The 17862-nt window shown below is 38.6% G+C and overlaps 2 protein-coding genes across 2 annotated transcripts in view; one reads left to right on the top strand and one right to left on the bottom strand.

The window, feature by feature from the left end:
• Positions 1–17862, bottom strand: part of Nacalpha (nascent polypeptide associated complex protein alpha subunit) — a 283299-nt gene that overhangs the window by 140744 nt on the left and 124693 nt on the right. The window lies entirely within an intron of this gene.
• Positions 11175–17862, top strand: part of LOC146003835 (homeobox protein engrailed-2b-like) — a 160265-nt gene continuing 153577 nt past the window's right edge. The window contains exon 1 of the mRNA XM_083142273.1: positions 11175–12159. Within this exon, the coding sequence (XP_082998399.1) occupies positions 11370–12159 (790 nt within the window). The 5' untranslated portion in view covers positions 11175–11369. The remainder of the gene's footprint in view (positions 12160–17862) is intronic.

A 17862-nucleotide genomic window follows, 5' to 3' on the forward strand; every position in this document is an offset into this window, starting at 1 on the left:
TAGATATGACATTTTTTCCTCGGAAATTCTATGTGTACGAATAACAATGTTACATACTGTATTTCTCTATGTATATTGCGATGCACTAAAAGTGCATTATTAGCAGTTTGTGCACTTTAGTATTTAAGTGAAGTAAAAAATGTATATTTGTTTCAAATCACGCAGTTTGGGTTCTGTGTGCAATAGGTAAGTGTTTCCAGACAACAGTCTTGTCTACATCTGAGAGAATATCAGACATTATGAGCAACGTAAAAACCAAGAAACCGCACCTGGAAATACAAACACAGGAAACAGGCGAATTGTGAAAGGCAATTAGGAAATAACAAGCTTCTATAAACAATGAAGTTATATTCTGACCACATTTATCATCCAGACGCTTGTACGTACACAGCAATTACCAGAAGGGGCGTTGGGATACAGAGACCTGCATGGAAAATTGAGTACGTAAATTGAATGTCTTATTACGGCGATGCACCAGCTACTGTTACCTACTTAATCGCAGTCTGAGAGTTGTTATTTGTCACCGTAACGACCGGTGTATTGGAGCGTGTGTGACGTGATAGGATTCACGCGATAGGAAGTGCCACACGAGTGCCGGGTCAATCAACGGCTTTTCTAGATTGTTTTTTGGTTCTTCGTGAGGGAGGGAAAGAATGCGTGTCGTGAGAACATGTCGTCGCAAGCAGACAGGCGTCTGCGTGTTCTTGGATCGAATCCCATTCAATTAAAGTATACATTTGTGGAGAGTTCCAAGCGCATGAGCCAGGTTCTATAATAGGATAAATATATCACATCTGAAAGGCCATTGTGGAAGTAACTAGCGCCGCCAAGCGGTTGGCTCGAAAAAGCCAGTCGTGAAAACTTTGTGACAATGAAGCAAAAAACTTGAAAAATAAGTGCATATATTACATAAATGCACGTTTTATTGAATTAGATTAGTGTAAGTTCCCTGTTTACCGAAGAAGCAGGTTTCTCTTTGCAGTTTACCCTAAAGGAGAGTAATTTCGCCAACCAATGCTTATTCACTGCTTTTAATTGACTCATCCGCATGAACACACCAAGGGCGTATAACAAGACTCGTGGGAGTTTCCGGAGCAGACTACTTAAGTGACCCCCAGTTACTGCTGTTATAGTGGCCGGATGTACGAATACAAAAATTCGTAATTTTATCGTATGGGGTAAGCAAATATAATTCTCATTGTTATAACTAAAAATGTGTTTGTTTTTTATAAATGCCAGAGGCGAATATGCAAAATAATTTAAAAAAGAGATACTGTGAAATATCTTCTTTGTTCATTATCAAATTGAAATTGATGATTAATTACAATGCTTACATGATATAGGGTGTTCCGTATAGGACGCCGAATTAGAAAATTAAATAAAAATAGGGAAAATATCAATATCATGAAAATAGTTATATTTCACATATATGTAAGCAGTAACATCTCCCATTTACGTATGAAAAACAATGTCAGGCATATGTCTACCACTGAGTCTGCATGCATTTATACGCTCCACAAAATTATTATTATTTTTTTTTAATTTAAAATTTTGGGAGCGTCAGCACTTAGGCTATTTTGCTCCCGTCACATTATACGGGGGCCAGCCCCTTATCATTACAAATAACAACTCTAGCGTTGCATAACTAAAAATGTTAAAATGTTCTGACTTCTGTTAAAAGCTGAGGCCGTAAACGGGCACTCAGCACACACAAGGACAACAAACAGGACAACACACACAAAATTATACTGGCCATAGTGCCAGTCGCCAGAGCATCGTTAGTCTTTAGTCCAGGGTGTACTACGTGGAAGTGAGGTTGACTTTTGGGCGCCTACGTGGAAGGTCACCCCTTACACCCCTCCACAAAATTATTGATAACCCTCTCGCAGATGTCTGTCCCGATGCCTCCAATCACCCGTATGATTTCCGCCTTCAGTTCCAAAAGGGTTCGTGGTTTGTTGGCGTACACCTGTGATTTCACAAACTCCCATAAGAATAAATCACAGGGTGTAAGATCACACTCCACCTGCCAAAACCCACATCACACAGTCGTTCTCAGCGGATGGATGGATTTCACGCTCCTGGATTAGGCTATTCTAGGATTTTCGGAAGGAAACCACAACAAACGAGTCAAAACAGTTGAGCGGCATGACAACAGATGCCAACAGTAGTAAGAACATTTCTGCCCACCTCGAAACAAAACAATAGAACTAGATTCAAATTCGGCGTCCTATACGGAACACCCTTTAGATTAAAATTTGCGCTAAAGCATCGATTACTTTCTTAAACTTGATTTTTTAGCTTCTGTCATTTTCAGTTGAAAAAGCCAGGCCACTAAAACTTTCCTGACCCGTAGTACTGCGTAAATATGTTTTTAAAATTTAAATTTAGAAAACGACCTCTCTGTCTTTGCAGTAAGGTACAGTCACCGGAAATAAGTGGGACACTTAAATAGATCCTGCCCTGCAATGCGTTATGTCTGTTTCCTAACTACGGCGATAGCAGAACCTTCTATTGTTTGTTGCTATTGACACTGATCGCCGTAGAGTTAGGCAACACACATAGCGCCATGCAGGGAAGCCAGTATCTCAGGATCTAGATGTCCAATTTTTATTGCCGGTGACTGTACATGAAACAATCTGTGCACACATCAGCATAATTGGAAGTCAATAAACGATACAGGGTGTACACAAAAGAATATCCGAGTTATAAGTAGGTGTTATGGCAATGTAAGCCAACGTACGCATTTGTGCCTTAAATGTAACAAAAGAGCAACTGTGGAAATTTTGTCCGGCGACAATGAAAAGCTGTTTCATCAGCGCCAGTTTTCAAGATGGTGACTCCTCAAAGAAAAATTTTTGTGCTCTGAAGTTTACGAAATGCAATTCTGTCGATACAGGTCAGCGGAAATTCGAACGTGCATTTGGAAACGCTAGATTGTCCAGCCAAACGTGAATCCCACTTCGGGACTTGAGACTATAGATTGAACAGGCTGTTGCATTCATTACGCCGGGGACGCTGACCAGAATATTGGAAGAACTCGGCTACCTGTTGGATGTGTGCTGTGTAACGTAGTGTGTGTAGTGTGCATGTAGTAGATGCTAAATAAACTTCCATCTCATGTATGGCTTATTATTGTATGCCGCAGATAAGAGAAATAAACAAATATAAAACTCCTATATTCTTTTGTGTACACCCTGTGATGAGCAAGCTCTATCACATCATGTCCTTTATCTTGTGTTTGAAAGAACTGAAAAGTTAGGAAATATTTTTGGCAATTTTTTCAAGTTCCTTTCGAAGCTCAGTGTCTATGGGGTGTCTTGACAAAAAGGTTTATAACTTTCTATGTGTCCAGCTGCTTTCATGCTTTTGAAACGATTGCCCAGTTGTGAGTAAATTGTGTCCATCATCGGTTAAAATATTGATACGTTGAACCAGCTCTTTCGGTTTGGCAAGTCTTTGGACACTTCGTCAAAGTGCATCTTTACCTTTTTGATTTTATTGCCAGAGAGTTAGCTCGAAATACCTTGGTACATATTTTCATTATTTCAGCAAGTGTTTCAAATGATCCCAGAAGCTGTCATTTCTAAGATAGCGTTTCCAGAAGAGTTCATGTGCAGCCATGTCAAGAGTGTTTGCTTGTCATGACTTAGAAGTGATATTCATCTGCTCCAATACTTTACATTGAAACAGAGAGATTCAATTTTTCCCCTTAGCTCCACTCTTTCATCTGGCTTCCTGTTTGTTAATATTATATAAGAAAAAAAACTTTCAATACATCAAAAAGCCTCTCTCTAAGAGCATACACAACTCCTTATCTTCCTGCCCGTCGTGTTGGGTATTTTGAGAGTTGGGTTCGGATTATTTCTTGTTCAACAATTTAACTCCTGCCATTGCAGAATGCCGGTACCGAAAGAAAGTTACAGACATTCTGAACTGTTACCAAAAATAAGGGCTCTTTATCGGTTTTCTTCTTCAGCATTAAATTATGATTAATGCCAGCTTTAGACGAAAGCATTTTCCTTACCATTTTTCTCATGATCAAAATGCTACCGTGTAAAGTGCAAAATTTTATAGCATTTCAGATACCATGGCATATTTCATGGCATTTCTCAAGGATAGGATCCGTCCTCTTTCCGTAACATTTTTCGTAACATAACCAATCAGAAGCGAGCTCTAGGTCACGAGTGCAGATGTAAACAATGCATCACTTCGCACTTTTAAAAGCCGATAACTACTCAACCGAGAGGAATTATGTTTCATAAAACGTTATTAGGTACAAAACAATGTCGCTGTTTATATACATATTTTATAACGTGTACAGTACATGTATGAAATAATAGCTATTTTAGTTGTTTCAATTGTGCATTCACCATAGATGGTGTAACTCGACGTGCCTTTCATGCTGTATATATTATGTATTGTAATGACAAAATCTAGCCGAAAAGTTACACGAAATGCTTCCGTGTAAAGTACTGTCTGCAATAAGATTTTTGGAAGCATTTACATAGCATTTATGCTAGCAAAAATGTTAAAGGAGAGCGTCCGAATGTGGCCCAATTTTGAGGTGCAAGTTGTTGGGTTCATTTTTGTACATACACCGATTTACCGTCAGCTTTGCTGACACAGTTAAGTAAGGATTGCAACAATTCTTGTTTAATTGTGTTAAAATCTCCACATTTTTTCTCCACGGACACTCTTTGCTTATAGCATAATGGGAAATCATGGCATAATTACGGCATCTATACGAAACCTCCAGCTTTGGGCCTCACACGTCACTGAAATCTGCCTGCCCAGTCTAACAAAAACGTAAGGCTGGAAAACCCATTGCACTATTCCGATCTTTCGGGGGCCCGGGACGCCGCCCCTGCTGCCCCATCCTACTTATACCACTGGAACACACCTTGTACGTCGTACTTACAAGATGAAAATCATTTATAACCAGGCGACAAAGGTTGCCTATTATTTTTTCATCGATCCAAATAATATTTTCACACATCGTGTTTTACACTTAGCAGAAAAGCGTTTCTAGCTGAAAAGACCATAGCGACAATTTTTTTTTTTTTTAAGGTTTTCAGGTATGGTGTCGTCTCAGTCTGCCCATTGCAAAGTCTCAAAGGACTAAAAGAAATGATTAGGCAAAGTTTTTTCTGTCCTGAAATGTACTTAGTGGGGTAAAGTTAGCCCGTGCTCATTGTGCTGTGCAAAGAAGATACATTATGGGATCTGTGAATGTATAGGGTCCCACTCATTCCCGATTTCCACCCATTGTGGAGGTGATGGAATCAGCACCACGCTCCGGCCGCATTTGCCTCCAAATCGACCGATTGATCGAACCAACCCAAATGAAGGCAAAGATATGCACGGTTTTAAAAATACGGTTCGCAATAAATTTGGCATGAAAGGAAAAATATGAACGACACATCAACACTTAAAGCCATTCCAAAAAAGGAAGTTTATAAATTGAGATATTTTAACGTATAATTGGGGCCCATTAATACACAGAACCTGGGTTCCCAAACTTTTTCGTTTCACGGCGTCCGTAGTATTTAAAGATTTTTCGGCATCGCCCAAGTCAGAATGTAGGCCTATCTATCACTTGCAAAGCTCAGTTAGTGTTGCTTGCCTTAAGTTAAAAAATAAACACATATTTCAAATTCAGAAACATTTTAAATGTAAGAAGTACTAAATAAGCACATATTTGGAACAATCGTATCCAAAACCATGTGTACAGTAACAAGTCAGTGTCATTTCAGTGAAATATTGGAACATTTCTCGGCGCCCCTGTAAGCCAGCGCACACTTTGGGAATCGCTGAATTAGAATCATTAACAGTAATATTTCTGGAACGGGAAGAAAATTAAAATATAGTGTTCTAACACAGAATATCAAGCAAACATTTATATTACATTATTTAGAAGAAATACGTTTTAGTGTAACTTTGACATTTTAAAAAGTTTCTTAATTTAATGTGGGTTTCTACCTGCCTAGGTAATCGTCACAGTGATAATGAATTGTGATATGTTAAAACTAACGGCAGATAAAACAGAAAGGAATACCAATGCCCGCACCGGAGCTCGAACACAAAACCTTGTAGCGGAGCACTAATAAAAAAGTCGCTCGGCTACCATGGTGATGATAATTCAGAAATTTTGTAATTTATATACATTTATTGTGTGTGTGCTAAATGCATACGAGTTTGTCCATGCGAACAAAATAGACAGACAGAAGAAAAAACAGCGTCCAAACGTTTGAACAGCAAACGGCGAACCTAGTTCCTCTTCCCGTCACTAGATGGCGCGCAGAGTCCTCCTCTCGGTCTCGCAGACAGCAGCACCATAAGCAGCACGAGGCTGCAACTAATCGGGAAGTCGGACGCGAACACGGCTCGCGGAAAGCCTGCAATTAGACGGGCGAGTATGATGTCGTCTCCCAAGGCTTGATTTGTTGATAAAACGTGTCTCGAGCAAAGTAAACGCACATCAAAAGCAATTGTACGATCATGTCTCAATTCGATTGAACTCTTGTGTTGTTCGTTTATTACTCAAGGAATTTAACGTCGCGTGTGTTGAAACTAGAGTTAACTGTGAAGAAGGACGTTGGTGAGTTTGTAAAATAAACAGATTTTACAAACTCACCAACGTCCTTCTTCACAGTTAACTCTAGTTTCAACACACGCGACGTTAAATTCCTTGAGTAATAAACGAACAACACAAGAGTTCAATCGAATTGAGACATGATCGTACAATTGCTTTTGATGTGCGTTTACTTTGCTCGAGACAGGCCATTCTACACAATTCTTATTATAATAAAACGTTAAAATATAATCAATAGCGGAAGGTCATTTATTAGCTGCTTCGGTGGTCAAACACGTTCAGAGCTCGACTCACGATCTGGGTTCGAGACTTTGTGCAATATTCATCAATTTCTCATCCCTGTGGTTGTGATTAACCTAAAGAAGTACGAAATTATTTAACGTCGCTTTTCTTCTACTTTTGATTAATCGCGTCGATGAAGATGACTTGGCTAAATTGAGCAGTCACAAATTTTACGTTTTGTCTTAGATATACGATTCCATTTACCAACTTTTCTTCAGGAGGGGATTGTGTGATATTTTTAACGAGTCGCCTTGCTTTGATAAAGGTCCCATATAGGAACTAATATCCGAATTCTCGAATCTCTCCCTCGTTTATGTGACGTCAGTTTTCTACTTCTTTGGCTACGCGGCGATGAGGATGAATGGCGAGCTGATGAAATTGAAGCTGGGCAAACACAATGATACACATCCTTGACATGGAGACAGGACTGTATCTCGAATGTTGTCTCGAGTGTACCACACCGAAGGAAGTGATACAACATGCAGTTTTGTTTACTTTTATATCTGAACATGACAGATAGCAGCGTTACCATTCCCCATACAGCGCGGTAGTCACGAAAAAAAATAGTACTGACATTATATTCTAATTACGCACATTACTATACTATTTCGAAGTGATCTACAATTTTACGTAGAATCGAAACAACAACCTTAGCTCCTCCCTCACCCTCACAAAACTGACTGAAAGAGGGACTCAAGTAATTAATACAAACGTCATAAAACGGTTGATTTAGGCTTACAGAGATGTAATAATTTGCGAGCGAACAGACCAATAAAATTGTTTAGCTCTATTTCTTTCCAAAACTGACAATAATACTAATGTAATACAGCATCAATAGTTTCACAGGAAGCCGTAACTTTTATAATCCAATGATTTCCTCCCGTTCTTGCTCATTGTGCATCTCTATCGATTTGAATGCACTGCACGATATCGCATTAACAAATCGTAAGCCTTTTTTAAGGAATAGCTTGCGCATAAACTGAAGGGTACTTTTACAGAAAAGGTTTCATTTTGAGCAAAGCGACCAAGAGAATTTTTCATCTATTTCGTTCCAATATTTTCTCGGGAAGAAATTACGTTAACTCTTTAATAATAAACAACTATTAAATCATCGCCAAATATAAAACAATATTTTTCAAATCGTTTATTACACTGTGAAGTTCTGTTATTTTTGTTTACCTCCAAAATTCCTACATGATGTAGCGCGCGTCATGAACCCGCACTCTCTGGTCACCCTTGATAGATATTACAACAATGTAGCCGATACCAATCAAGCACACCTGTGATTTCATCCAAACAGGCCGATTTATCACAAAACAAAAATAATACATATGTAGTTGAGGCTATTTAAAAAAAAATAGAATGAGTTTTCAGTCGACGCACTCCAATGTACTAAGAAAGTTCTATTTACCTTGTGATATTTATTTATATGTAAACGCAGTGCCTCATGCAATGAGAATTTGTAAATCGACAGGTTATGATAGCAACAGCATTTGTTGGATATGTACTGCCATGAGATCAAATATCATTCGATGAAGGGCTCAAGCTGGATAGCCCCCCCCCCCCCATTCCATACCTCCGCTTTTAGAAATGCCATTAATACTGAGTATTATTGGTTAATTTGTTTAGTATTGCAGATTAAGCGCTAGATAGATAAGATTTTCTCAAATACATCGTTTGTGAGTCTTTTTGAATTACAATACCACGAGTTAACATTTTATCTGAAAGTTTTTGCAAAATGTAAGACATATTTTGAAACGTTTTATTCCCTTCCACCCAACCCAAAACGTGTCAATTGACACGTACATTTTGACTTCAATACCACATTAACGTGCATCATTTGCAGTTTATGCATGTTAATGTGTTATTGAAGTCAAAATATGTGTGTCAATTGACACGTTTTGGGTTTTGCGTTCACACAGCCTAAGAATAACATCTCATCCTTGTGTATAGCTTCCGTTTCAAAAATATTAAAAAAAATATATGAAGACGAAATTAGGGGAAGTACCTTCATGTTGGTTATACAGGGGATCAAAGTCTAGCACAAACGTGTCAAAGTTAAAATGGATAAATATGCACACGGATTTGTGTACTGTCAGCTAAATATGTGAAAATGCAAGAACACTTATTACCAGTAATTTATACTTATGTTTCATAAAGTCAGTTACAGAGACTTATAAAAATCACAATCATACACGCACCTTCGACGAAACACAAATTAATTTATGTCAGCTTTATTGTTGTTGTTGTTTTTTTAATGTATTTTTCTCCGGTAGTATAATTTTGACCAGTTTCATTTTTAAAAAATTTGTTATTTCTTCACTATAATAATTCATTTTTACCATAAGTTAGCGCATTTTTACCTATAGCACTTGATTATTCTCGAAATAGTCTCTCTCCCTCCCCTCCACCCTCTCTCTCTCTCCAGTGCACCTCACCTCAGTGTACCTCTCCTGGCTTAATCTACGTGCAACAATGAACACCATACATATCATTGTTTGGCGAATGTGTAGCATCTTTGCCATGCAACTTTTTCCAAGAGAAGTGCAGTACCAAAAGTATAGGCCTATGCCAGATAATGTTACAAACTTCCTGAAAATGAACTTTGTGAACTTTTAGAACACGGTTGGACACTTTTATCTCTACCGAATAACATATCATAACGTGTAAAAAATGATCAGAAGTACTTTTTGGAAGTGCCCCAAAAGAATTTCGTGTCCAATCTGGGAATTAAATGTCGGGCGTTGTGTACTATGTGTATTTACAAGCTGCAAATTCGTTTGCAACAACTGATTTTCATGTTCTGGATGTGAAAGAGCGCTGTTGAATAAATCTTAATCCGTTATAATTACTTAGAAGGTACAGTCGAATTACGGATCAACATGGAGCTCTTTTTTGGAAATGTGTTTTCAGATGGTGACCAATTTTTGATAATGACAACCTGCAATATTATTAGGAGACCGTAAAAATTGTAAGCTATACTTTTTCTATTATTATTACCATTTACACGATTATTATAAGTATACTTTCTTCTACAACCAGTTAACATAAGTATTTATAGTAAAGGTAATTAAATGAGGAAAACAAGTATGAAATGTTTTTAAACTTAAATGTAGATTATTATATTACCCCTAGTACAGGTGAACTTACAGTCTCACATAGCCTCCAGTTTTCTTGTCATTTGGAAACTGTGATACAAATTACTGCATTTTTTTTTTTTTGAGAAAACCAGGACTCTATGCGTTTAGGATATGAATTGCTCAAAATCGGGACAAGTCCCCAGCAAACCAGGCTGGTTGCTCTTTCTGTTCAAGAATTAAATGGCATCTGTAAACTATAAGCAGATAAATAAATCCCTCTTGAACATCGCTGGAACACATTTCATGCAAGAACGTTGAAGTAAAGTGAATTAAAGTAATGATGGACACTTTGCATACTAATAACCTTTGAACTTGACTGTACAGTCGAATACAAAGATCATACCAGGCAAACTGTTACTTTGTTTTATGCGAGGTTTACGAGCTGGAAGTAAACGACAAGGAAGCTTCTTGAAAAAGACGTAGGATACAAGAGCAAATTAAAGAAAATAGCGTTGGACAATTTACGTCCAACTGTACAATGGAATGAATAAATTTTACCAAGCAAATTTTCTAGCAGTATTTACATTCATCTTTCTATTATATCTCTTGTAAGATATTGAATTTTAATGCTGCTTGTTCAGAGATTGTCAGCAGCTCCTGTGTGGACTCATTTGTTTGATTTTTGGAACCTAGCATTGTGTAAAACGAACTAAAGAACATAGTAATGGATAATTGTCCTGGTAATTTTTATACATCCAACCTCTGCCTAGAACTTTTTTCAACCGTGAGTAAAATGCCATTTACCTTCCTTGCTTCTACGGATGCACATTCAGACAACGCACATGCCCATATTTACTGCATTTACACGTACACAGTAGGCCTACTTGCGTTTATTTTATTGTGGGGTAAGCGCAAAAACGACAATCACGCTCAGAGAGTTAGTGTGGACAATACCCCAGACAGGAGGGGGAACCCTTCCTATCAAAATCTCTCCCTGGAAACCAAACAGCAAATCACACCTTATGAAGATGCCTGCCAGATAGCGGAACGGCCAGATGTAACGGGGTTCCGGATTGGACGACGGACCGTCGGGGACGACCCGGTGGGCGGGAAGCGAGCTCGATGACGTCACGGCAACTGGCGCGTTGCGCGTTTCGCCCCGCCCTTCTCCCCCTTCGTTCCCCGTGGAGACGTTGTCGGTTTCCGGTGTGGCTCGGCGTACCTTGACGCTGGGGCGACTGCACGAGAGGGCTTGGCGGAGGAGGCCTACGCGAGCCGCCGAGGTGATCGTGTCGTGCGCTTGTGCTGGCCAATATTTTCAAGTTTTGTCGAGTTTTTGGCCGGGATAATGTGACGCGAACGCGGGTTCGGGGAATTGTCAACGATGATCAACGCCTGACCCAGTGCGACAAATGCTTACGACGATGGCAACCAGCGCGTTGCTTCACCACGACCCCAGCGGCAACAATGCCGACGGTTCATCGTTGATGGGACGCCCGAGCCCGGCATCGAGCACGGGACTCTACTGCGACGCGTACCACCAGTGCAAGCACCTACCGGAGGTGAGCAGAGACAGCGGGTGCGACGCCACCATGGATGGTTCGGACGACGACGAAGAACTCAGTGTTGGCAGTGAATCACCCCCGCCTATCCCCAGTGACGCACCCATCCTGGACTCCGGCTCAGGCCTGGAAAGTGACCTGACCTCACCCTCGCCGGCACCTTCGCCGGACAACCAAGAAGTTCCTATTAGCAATAACCACCGACCGGAGAATCGCATCGTGGAAGTAGTCAATCACAACAATGCGAGCAACAATGGCAATAATAACAACAACAATCCCCCAGTGCGAACGCTAAAGTTCAGTATAGACAATATCTTGAAGCCCGAGTTCGGGCGCCCGAGCAGCGGCGGTTGTCGGAAGTCGCCGACACCAGTGGCCGCCCAGAGACTCACCCAACCGCCGGCTCCGGCGAGAAACTCGAAGCCCGCGACCGCAAAGCAGAAGAACAGTGAATGTGACGGTAAAAAGGACGAAAAGTCGACGGCGTCGAACGGTGCAGACGCGGACAATCAGCCGATCGACCTCTCGAAGTTGCCCCCCTCGACGTACTCGGGAGGGAACACAAACTCCTCGTCTTCTCAACCCCTGCTGTGGCCGGCGTGGGTCTACTGCACGCGATACTCCGATCGGCCATCATCCGGTAAGTTGTTTTCTTAACTCTCTGTATTTCTCTAAAAAGTACTTTCCGTGTCCTGACAACTTTTCTTGGGATCTTTTTCCATGCCTGCACGTTGTCTCCTAAGTCAACGGAACATTTAGGTTTGTAAACTGCGGTTCGTTCGTGCGCGAGCTAAAAAAAGCTCGCAATTGACAAATTTATAGTTAGTCGCCCCTTGCACTCAAAGATTAACACACATATTTTAGGCACCAAATACCTTTCGTACACGTATTAAATTAAATTAATTTCTACGTTCGTTATTGATTCTTACATGCAGTAACAGCGAAAACATTTAAATTTCAATTTTATTTTGACATGTGTGCATAATAATATATTTATTGCGCGTGTATATAATTTCAAACAACGTATTGGCATGTTGTTTTTATATACGTGAGCTTATTCTTGTCAAATATGTTTAAGGTTATGCTCGTATTTGGTCCTAAGCGACCAAGAGAACCTTATTTCTTTAAAAACATCTCTGATCTCGAAAAATCACGCTTACACAGTCAATTACAAAAAAAATATATTTGCAAAATCAAATCGAGGATTCAGAAATATTTGCTTGATTGCATCCTCTGTTGTCTAGATATTTCTAATAGAAACTAGATTTAAGGCGCCACAAAACTATTACACATACTACGTACCTAACAGTCAATCCGCGCTACAACTTTCCTGGATATCTAAGAAGAATTTAAAACAAGATCATTTATGTCAGAATTTACCCCTTCATCACACGGTTCCTCGAAAGCAGGAACATTATTGGAGCATTGTATTCCTGAACATGAACAGCCAAAAAAAATTACCATTAAGACGGTGACAAATTCTCTCAAACATACTCAAAAGTTTACCTGCATTTTTCATATTAAGTAATTATGACATAATTAGCTAGATTGTAGATTGCATGAACAATCACGAGAGAATATTCAAGCCAATTAGTTAATACTTTACAATGAATCTTATATAATACTTCCAATGCTATTGCCTACAATATTTTTCTACAGTTCGGTATCCGAGTTATAATTTTACACTGATTAACGCTTAATTATCTTTAAGTATTATTAGTTCTCTATGTATAAAAAGAAAGCTATTTTGATTCTTACAGTCGGTCAAAAGAGTAATAAAGATTAACATTTTTTGAAGGATTAATTCATTAATTTTTGCTAGCGTGAAAGGCTTGTAATGACTGTGTTTTATAATTTTCGCACCCATTTAAAGAAATAATGTTTACAATATATCCCTACATATAATTAGTATTTAACCCAAGTATATATCTAACAACCATATTGTATATAATATATAAAAATGTTCGTCATAATGTAGCATTTGCCGTTAAGCACGGTGCATGTGTTATTTTAAATTATGAACGTAAGAAAATAACCTTTTTAATTTTCAAATCTCCAATAGAAAAAAAACATATAGTAATGAACACTGTATAAAACTAATTTAAGATATAAAAACATGAAAGTAATTGACTGCATTAAGTTGGATTTATCGTGGGATATATAAAAATATGAAAAACGACAATATTGTATATTTATGTTATTGAAATTCAAATTTTGGTATTAATTTGTTTCTGCCGAATCAGCGATTTGCGAAACGAATGACTTTAATTATTTTATACGTATAAGTATTATATAGAACATTAAATTTGAGTGAATTCACAATTTGCAATGGCCATTTTCTTCCGATACGGACATATCAACGCTTGAAATAGTCTGACGAGTTCGATAGCTGTGAATTCGTTTATGACCATTTGTGTAGTTCCATTTATAACTAGAAGATAAAATTGAACATGAATTTTATAAATGGTGGATTAAACTAACGACTGGTTACTGTGTTTATATCTTCTTTGAAGACTACAAATATTCTCGAATTTGGAGAGAATGAACTTGATACCTAATAATTTAGATACTTCATTAAATCTGGAACAACTACATACTTCCGCTATTGGAATATAACCGATCAGAAATTTTTCTCGGCTCAGCACGAAACAGAATCGGAGTGAACTGAGAACATTATCATACAATTGTGAGGAATACCAAATTAAACATTTCAGAAAAGATTAATAGTTATTTACATGTCTAAATAGGGAACATGGACATTTGTTTATTCTACGTTTACAAGAGGAAATTTTGTAGTTTGTTGTGTTGAAAGTTTTGGGCTGTTCTTTTATAAGATATAAAAAACATAACTTTTAGAATACCTATGATTCTCTCACTTATCAAACGATTACGTACTTCTTGAAGTTTGAATAATGACAGAAGGTGTATTTTTCCGACGTTGCCATCATTTGTCATCTTTATGCCGTCGAACAAAATTTTCTTATTAAAGCGTATTGCAAATATATTTGGATGGATAAAACGTAAGGCGTAATATTCGTTAAATTCACCAAAAATGTAAAATTTTTAGCGATATTTCTTTGCACCTCAAAGGATAAAAGGCTGATTTGAGAGTGCGAGACTATACAATTTTGATCTTGCCGAATAACAGTTAGATTACATCCACGCAGAAAAGAAAAGGCATAAAATGCATTTCGTGCACTTGCATAATGCAGCATAGGCTATGCGTGTAATCGTGCGTGGAATTATTGAATTTTCTTTCGTTTTGATCGAAACGTACGATCTATGGCATTTTTACTGCGTCAAAGGAAGAGTAATTTTAAGCATATTTTCTCATATCTAATGAGCTTCATTCATGTGCTATTTATAATTTCAATATTTTAAGTTACTTTTCTACCTCTTGCGTTAATCGCAACGATGAATGATGATATTGATACTGATAAAATTGTAATGAGACAAACACAATGATACATGCGTGCCTTGCGTTCGAACCTGTGACTTCTGGCTTCGCAGATCAATACGCTGACCATCATTTATTTTAAAGATAACCCCAAGGGTTAGTTTCCCCGTCATTCTTTTTCTTTCGAAAATCAGTCTACTCAAATTTCTAATATCTCGTTTAAGACAAACGCAAACATCCATGTCTTACCCGGGAATCGAAACGGGGACCCCTGACTCGCTGTGATAACCACTCCACAACGGAGGTCGACTTACCACTTCGTCACGGAAGCCGGCTGTATCGTTCTTTCCAAACGTTGTTATTGAATGATATATTTCTGTTATTTGCATTTAACCCTTTACACATTACAGTCTACAGCCAAGGAAGAAAATCATACGTAAAGAACTGGCACCAAATAAACCTTAAACATCTTTATTCGTTCTCTTTTTTTTTTTGACACGAGAACCTCACTAAAGAAAATATCATATTGAAAAGTACTTCCAGGTGTGGCATACTTAAAAATCCGAAAGTATGACGTTGTTTATTTTCTTTATTGGGTGTACACAATAAATGAACATATGAATAGGTAATTCGTGATAGTAAATATTACGTTTCAACTGGACTTTACTAAAAATCCCTGTTTCACAATTAGTATGTTCAGTAGAACGATGTATGAACAGGCAATTAGTAAATATGGGCAGAAAAAGCCTCTTATTGCAAGGACACGTATGATTTGGCAGAAAGGACCAGAAGAAAAGTAGCAAAAGATGGAACTATTTAAAGAAAATTGTATACGATCTCGGCATTCAAATGCAATGTCAGAAAAAGAAACTATTGATAACCAGTATGATGTTACTTCGGTGAACTATTTCTTGTATATAAGAAGTATACAACACAGAGCCCCATAATTGAAATCGGTTTTCCCAAACAGTGGCTCCCGTGTCAATATGGGGGCGCTTGATAAGATGGACATCAAAACGGTTGTGATTACAACGACAAACCATTTACGCAACATGATGGGCGGTAGTGTTGCCCACGGGACGAGACGGGACAGGCTTTCCAAAATTCGAGACGAGACGAGATTGACCATGTGTCATAAGACAAACGAATATTTTCGAGACGAGACAGCATTTCCACGAGCCTCCACGAGACGAGACAGGCCAAAGTCTCGTCTCGTGGGCAACACTAATGGGCGGTAACGGCATTAATGAACGAACACCAACGGAGATCGAAATTAATAATATATTTCTTTACTTCGTTGCCTTAGTTTAAGTGCGATGCTGATTGTTACGTTATGCAAACATTTGGCGTCCTTACAAAAATATAAATTAAGAAATGTTGCAGTAATCCTAAAATTAAGAACACCGCAAAATTAGCGGCATATTCAATGGGTGGGCTATTTGGCTTGAGCTCTCCTCGGAGCTCCAGGAATGTCCTTCAGCCAGAAAAAAATTGCTTATAATCACTTGTTGTCTTAAAAATTCTCATTTTAGAAAGTAATACGAATATATTGTGAATATCCGGGTGTATTCCAGCAAAACTATTCACGGACTTGCAGTTTGCATTTTTCTTATTTTTACGCCGTATTTCTTCGCAATTTGACTAATCGCTGCTATGGGAATAAACGGTGATTACATGAAACTGATGAACAGATACTAATAAAGTCGGAACTCGAATCCGTAACCTTTGAGAGTGTCCCTTTATCTATTTATTTTATAATATCATGCTCACTCATCACCATCTTCGCGATTTGCCAAAAGCGTCAGAAAAGCAAAATAAAACAAATGAAATAAATAAATATATAATACAGGGCGCGTCAGTGGAAAAGTCCCCTTTTTTATTAACCTTTCACTTTTGTAGCCGTAGTGGTAGTCTCAAATGCCAAGTGAAATGTTGAAGTTTGGTGAAGATGGCGAAAGATTGCGTCGGTGTTCCCATGCTCCGGATATTCCTGCATATACTCATTATTCTCGCACAAGGCAGCAAATTGACACACACAGTGTCGCAGTGAGTGTCTTCGTCAAGACCTACTGGCTTATCAATTCGATTGTAGCTACACAAAGGGCTCACTGACCTTATTATAATGCTTGTAATAGTTCTGATTGAAAGGAACAGTGTGAAACGAAACTACGTCGATAACCCGTGACGTCCTCGATATCCGTAATTTCTTTGTACGAAGCTGAGATTCATTCGCAATAACGTACATGCTTGTTTCTATCGAAACGCATCAGTTGGTGCTCAGTTTTCACTCTACACGCCCCGATTTTTGCTCTTAGGACAGGAGTAGCCGGTCTCCTGTGAACAATTGACGTAATGAGCGAATGTCACAAATATCTTCTGCACACTTTGGTAATCTGAGGCGTTTGTGCTGCCCTTCTTGTTCAGAAATTAATCCGTATCTTTCAGTTTCTGCGCCACACAGGACCAATCCGAATGTCATACTCGCGTGGTAAGCTCTTTGTGTGGCTCTAATGAAATTGGCAGACTTGTACTTCTTCACGATAGACACTTGCCGCACCACCGTGTACGTCAACTTGTTGCCTGGCGCGAGAACTGGTGAGTAAACGCGGAAACATCCTGAACATGGACACATCAACGCATTCTGTCGCTATTTGCGCCAAAAGCCAATATTTCGCGCGGTGGTTAAGTACAATGCGACTACCATTAACGGCCGAAAAAGTTACAGTCTAGCCAATTAAAAAATTAGACTTCTCACAGAAACACCCTGTAGATAAATACTGTAATATGTGGATGATGTCCTTTATTTACGTGAACAGTAAATAATTAGAAAGGGAAGGGAATTGTTACGATAAAAGAATAACTCGTGGTTATATAGATGATTGTTAATATGCAAGAACTTGATCTGCCGTATAGTACAAATATTGTATTAGCCTATAAGATACGATT

Source organism: Lepisma saccharinum, chromosome 1, assembly GCF_977018435.1.
Source record: "Lepisma saccharinum chromosome 1, izLepSacc3.1, whole genome shotgun sequence".
NCBI classification, from domain to species: Eukaryota; Metazoa; Arthropoda; class Insecta; order Zygentoma; family Lepismatidae; genus Lepisma; species Lepisma saccharinum.